General features: G+C 37.0%; 1 protein-coding gene across 2 annotated transcripts; it reads right to left on the bottom strand.

Annotated features, from left to right (window-relative positions):
- Positions 1 to 828: 828 nt before the first annotated feature.
- On the bottom strand, positions 829 to 3,104 carry LOC137620553 (uncharacterized PE-PGRS family protein PE_PGRS20-like). Of its 2 annotated transcripts, XM_068350807.1 has the most exons (3): positions 2,967 to 3,104; positions 2,753 to 2,822; positions 829 to 2,653 (listed from the first exon to the last, which is right to left on the bottom strand). In XM_068350807.1, the coding sequence occupies exons 1-3, from the start codon at positions 2,986 to 2,988 to the stop codon at positions 1,120 to 1,122; spliced, it is 1,626 nt and encodes a 541-aa protein (XP_068206908.1). In that variant the 5' UTR covers positions 2,989 to 3,104; the 3' UTR covers positions 829 to 1,119. The 2 variants fall into 2 exon arrangements, with proteins under 2 accessions (XP_068206908.1, XP_068206907.1); XM_068350806.1 differs by having other exon boundaries at positions 829 to 2,822.
- Between the last annotated feature and the right edge of the window lie 2,896 nt (positions 3,105 to 6,000).

Here is a 6,000-nt window from a genome sequence, read left to right as displayed (position 1 = left end):
AATTTGGAAATGAAATCGCCTGAAATTACATATAAAAATCAGACTATATATCAGTTCAGTGAGATCGGTGTTACTGTAGGGACATGAGTCGTGGTATGACTATGAAACAATACCCAACAGGTTTTTTAGCTTTGAGAACGAAGTCCTGAGAAGAATATTGGGAGTTGAGGCACCGACCAGCGAAAAGGATCATGCAGACGCTGTATCCATTCAGCCTCTGTAGTCAACATAACTGTATCCATTCATCCTCTGTAGTTGACATTTCTCTATCGGTTCATTCTTTGTAGTCGATATTTTTTTTATCCTTTCATTCTCTGTAGTTTGAATTTTATATAGGTCTTAGAAGCAAATTTTACCATCTTGTCCTCATAGGTAAGCTCGTAAAGTCTAGAGATTATTTGAACCGGGAAATTTATTTATTTATTAATTTTTTTTTTTTTTTTTTTTTAATTGCGGCTTGGCGGAGCTGATAATTTTGACATGTTTTGTATCAACATTCATTGTTAGATTCGGATTTCTTGGCATTTATTACGAATATTTTTTTCTGGTTAGGAAAATTTCCAGGTGAAAGTATTTCTCTGGATATCTTGAGTATCTATAAGCATTTTGTATTATTGTAGTGAAGCTTGTTTTATATGTAAATATTTTTTTAATTATAATTCACCCTTCATCAGGTACCACTTGCCTCGGTAAATCTAACGAAACCTTCTATTGACAGTATACATGTAGGGTTTTGCTGATTATTTCGTTTGCAAAATATAATTGTTATCGTTACCGTATATATGTACTATTTACCTCTAGGTTTACCAATGTTGAAAAAAATTCCAGTTCAGTGTTGCCATATGTTTTATTTGATTTTGTTACATATGTACAAAATTATTTCGAAAAATAGAATTACTATGTCGCAAGTATAAAAATATACATGATTTCTCGGAATAAATCTATTCTACGAAGGTGGAAAAGCTTTTTTTAAAGATAAGTGAAAGAAATAGATGGTGCAGGAAAAAGATAAATGGAAAGTTCATTATTTGAAGAAATGTGAGGATCGAGGAAGGTTGTGCTTAGACGAGGCCAGGTCTGAGTGATGGGTGTCTTCGAAGGGAATCCGTTTCTCATTGCTTAGAAGAGAGGGACACCATAGGATTGGGATAAGGATCTCAAGCCATTTCCGTTGCCATTGGCTCCGTTACCATTGGTGTATCCATTCCTTCCATTTCCATTACCGTTGAGGCCGTTACCATTACCATTGCTGCCATTACCATTGGTGTATCCATTCCTTCCATTTCCATTACCATTTCCATTACCGTTGATGCTGTTACCATTACCATTGCTGCCATTGCCATTGGTGTATCCATTCCTTCCGTTTCCATTACCGTTTCCATTACCGTTGAGGCCGTTTCCATTACCATTGCTGCCATTACCATTGGTGTATCCATTCCTCCCATTTCCATTACCGTTTCCATTACCGTTGATGCCGTTACCATTACCATTGCTGCCATTACCATTGGTGTATCCATTCCTTCCATTTCCATTACCGTTGATGCCGTTACCATTACCATTACTACCATTACCATTGGTGTATCCATTCTTTCCATTTCCATTACCGTTGCTACCGTTACCATTACCATTGGTGAATCCATTTCCATTGCCATTGATGCCATTACCATTTCCATTACCAATGATGCCGTTACCATTACCATTGGTGTATCCATTTCCATTACCATTGATGCCATTGCCATTTCCATTGGTATATCCATTGCCATTGGTGAATCCATTTCTTCCATTACCATTGCCATTGGTGTTACCATTGCCGTTTCCATTTCCATTGGTGTATCCTCTCTTTCCATTGCCATTACCATTTCCATTAGTGAAACCATTTATGCCATTTCCGTTTCCATTACCATTTGTGAAGCCGTTGCCATTACCGTTGGTGTATTCAGTCCTTCCATTACTGTTGCCGTTGCTGATTCCATTGATGCCATTTCCATTTCTATTGGTGTATCCATTGCGTCCATTGCCATTTCCATTGGAGAGTCCATTTCTTCCATTACCATTTCCGTTACCATTAGTGTATCCATTTCTTCCACTGCCGTTGGTATAACCATTTCTTCCATTACCATTTCCATTTAATCCATTGCCATTACCATTACTGTATCCCGACCTTCCATTGCCGTTACCATTACCATTTCCATTGCCATTAATGATGCCATAAGCATATCCAACAGTTGGTTCGACTCCAATGAATTCGTTGACAAAGTAGAAATCTTGAGCGTCAGAGCAGTCGAAGTTGAACCACCAGTCACAGACCAAGTACTGCTGATTGAGGATGGTTCCGTTGGGGCAGAGGAAGGAGTCCTGCTGGCGGCGTCCATTAGGGCGGTCTTGGCAGATGTGGAAGACCTGGCAGCCAGCTTCAGGAGCTGTATCGGCGTAGTATCCAGGCACACTTTGGGCATCACAGGAGAATCCTGTATCAGGGACGTCGGCCAAGACGGGATAGTCCTCTCCAGGGACACCCCCACCAGGAATGTTTTCAGCCAAGGCAGCGATCTCGGGATCGACTCCATACCCACCATTGGGAACTCCATAGGACCTGCTTGGAGGTGCACCATAGCCATTGCTCAGGGCTCCATTGCCGTTTCCAAAGCCATTGTTCAGGGCTCCATTGCCGTTTCCAAAGCCATTGCTCTGGGGTCCATTGCCGTTTCCAAAGCCATTGGTCAGGGCTCCATTGCCGTTTCCAAAGCCATTGGAGAAACCACCGTTGGGAGCTCCATATGCACTCGATGGGAAACTCTGTGATGTCACAGCACCCAGAAGAGCTGGTGTAAGGAAAAAAGATTTAAATTTAAAGTTGAATTCTCCCCCAAAAAAATGAAATACCAGAAATGTTTGTTTATGAAATGTAAATTCAAATAAGCTTGGACATGGAAATCATTGTAAATGATAATTTAGTGTACACTTACCTAATATTACAACGGCCTTCATACTAGAAGACAGATACCTCAGAATCAGAAAATAAAAAGTCTCAAAGATTTAGAGATTGAAGTCGTTATAGAAAAGGTAGGAGAAAAGTAAGATACTGAAATTGGGAAGCGAGTGATTGTTCGACTGGAGTGAGATGTCTTTATATACTGGTAAAGCAAGAGAGTTCCCGTCTCCTATTTCCCTCCCTCCCCCAAATCTTCTGCTTGCATGACCTCATTTCGCAACCCTCACGATGCCCTAATTAGTCAGCGCATGAAGGAAGATTTGCAACCTAATTGAACAATTTGTTATCGGTGACTATTTCCGCTTTCCTTTTTTTTCAATATAGAATAATTCCTTAGTGGATTACACGAAAGGGCTTGCTCACAGTAATTTAGAATGGTGCGCTAAAAATGATTTCAATTATTGAAAATGGTTTCAAACATTTTATTCCCCGGAAGTCATTTTGGACACTATTGTTTTAAAAATCAAGCAATGGTTACTCACTAAATTAAGAATTGCGTTCTTCTTTTATATGCCACTTTATCGAGTATCTTATTTAAGATAAGGAATTATGCTTCTATCTATTGATATATTTTTTATGTCATATTTAAAGAAATTTTGTTGCGGTCTTCATGTTTAGACTCATTAATAACCCTTTAGCGTCGATAGATTATTTTTTTTTTAAACTTTGAGTAAGTCAATCGAAAGGTTGTGATTATTTACCTAAATTTATATAGAAATTTTTATGATTGCTCCCGCTAGCCCCCCCCCTCCCCCTACACACACACACACACACACACACACACACACACACACACACCTGTTGTTAACATACCAGAGAATACAGCACGAAGAAGATGGAAACATTGTGTTTTTTCCGTTCAGGGCTGTATGATTTATTGGTGTCTGGGTATGTTTGTTTTAAATTTACATAATTGCCTACCACAAAGCAGCGGGGACCAATAACACCAGCTGGTTACAGGAAGGGTTCAGATATTCTAGCTAGAAATAAAGATGCATCTTAAAGCATAGAAAGACCTAGAGGATTTTTGAGTTCTTGTTATTGTGAGTAAAATCTGATTGCAATTTTGAATGACACCCCCCCCCCTTTGGCAGAGCGATAATAGTGAAGCTTTTCGTGTGCATGTTCGAAAAGGTTATGTTTTTTTTTTTTTCTATGAAACAGTCGTCAGTTTTATTTTATATTATTTTTTTTCTAACGGCAATTAATATCGTGTTTGAGAAATTTGTAAGGATTATGTTCTTGTCTACTTTTATTCCTACAGTGGAAGAGTTGTTATAGCTTTTTATATCCCTAAGCAAACATTTATTTGTGATATTTGTTATCTCTGTAATTTATGAAAGGTTTTGATCTTGGCTATTAGCAATTTTTCTTCATCTATCATTATCCTGTTTGGTGAATTCTGAATATATGTTTCAGAATATTACATAAAACCTTTCGAGCTTTGACCACATAACAAGATAGCCTTTTGCGTTTTTTCCTTTTGCATTCCTTTATATCGATTTAAAAACTATATTGAAATATATACTCTGTATATAGATTTACTTTCCAAATTCTTTTCTGGATGGAAAGATTCGTGGACGGCAAATAGTTTTTTAAAACTTATCGGTTTCTTTCATGGAAAGGCTAATTTTGATAATCCTTTCCTTAGCACTATTTTGATACATTTTATGGTTAATTTCAGGCTTTCCTGTAGTAGTTTTGATTTTTCTTCTTATCTAAAGTAGTTAATAAATCAGTGAATCCTTAGTAGGTTGGCCTGGGCACCAACTGCCCGTTGAGATACTACCGCTAGAGAGTTATGGGGACCCTTCTCTCTGGTTACGGTTCTTTCCCTTTGCCTACAAAGACACCGAATAGTCTGGCCTATTCTTTACAGATTCTCCTCTGTCCGCATACACCTGACAACACTGAGATTGCCAAAATATTCGTCTTCACCCAAGGGGTTAACTACTGCACTGTAATTGTTCAGTGGCTACTTTTCCTCTCGGTAAGGATTAGAAGAGACTCTTCAGCTATGGTAAGCAGCTCTTCTAGGAGGACATTCCAAGATCAAGCCATTTTTCTCTAGCCTTGGGCAGTGCCATAACCTCTGTACCATGGTCTTCCACTGTCTTTGGTTAGAGTTCTCGTGCTTGAGGGTACACTCGGGCACACTTCTATCTAGTTTCCCTTCCTCTTGGTTCGTTAAAGTTTTTTTTTTTATAGTTTTTATAGGAAATATTTTTTTTAGTGTTACTATACTTAAAATATTTTACTTTTCTTTATTTCCTTTCCTCACTGGGCTATTTTCCCTGTTGGGGCCCCTGGGCTTATAGCATCCCGCCTTTCCAACTAGGGTTGCAGCTTAGCATTTAATAATAATAATAATGATAATAATAATAATAATAACATTCACTGTATCAAGAAATTACTCCTACGGTATATTCCATCGCTATTTTAAGGTTTTATTTCTTCTTTCACAAGTCTTCCTTGCAAGCTCTCATTTTATCAGTATTAGAATTTTTATTAAGGCCATCGCACAAAAAGAATAATGATTTTGAAGTGTATTGTTTTTATTGATTTTTGTTTTATACGTTTCCTTTGAAAAGTGCTTCCGGTATCGTTAGAAACGGCACTAGAATCCCAGTAATGTTGTAATACACAGTTTTATGGTGAATGTAATTTCTTTAATTGATTTTTTTGTAAAGCCGTTATAAGTAGTTTTTTTTTCTATTACTTATACCTTAACGTTAAGTCTAGTAGTGTAGTATTCTTGAGTCATCTCATTTCACTAAATAGAGGTTTTAATTGCCCTTCAAATTTATTTAGAAAACAAATTCTAAACAATGTTAAATCCAGTTTCATTTAAGTGTTGTCATCTAATAGTTTCTTGAAAGCCTTTTTGCTATTATATATATATATATATATATATATATATATATATATATATATATATATATATATATATATATATTTTACACATAAATACTTGTATTATAGGCTACATCTTCTTTTACAAGTATACA

Source organism: Palaemon carinicauda, chromosome 27 (assembly GCF_036898095.1).
Source record: "Palaemon carinicauda isolate YSFRI2023 chromosome 27, ASM3689809v2, whole genome shotgun sequence".
Classification (NCBI taxonomy): domain Eukaryota; kingdom Metazoa; phylum Arthropoda; class Malacostraca; order Decapoda; family Palaemonidae; genus Palaemon; species Palaemon carinicauda.
This window is presented reverse-complemented; position numbering and strand designations above follow the sequence as displayed.

What these genes read in the sequence shown, in the direction of transcription:
- LOC137620553 (XM_068350806.1), bottom strand. Translation starts at nt 2,988, where the DNA reads ATGAAGGCCGTTGTAATATTAG. An exon ending in GAAGGCCGTTGTAATATTAG is followed by an intron (nt 2,823 to 2,966) that starts GTAAGTGTACAC and finishes TCCTTACACCAG; the next exon opens with CTCTTCTGGGTGCTGTGACA.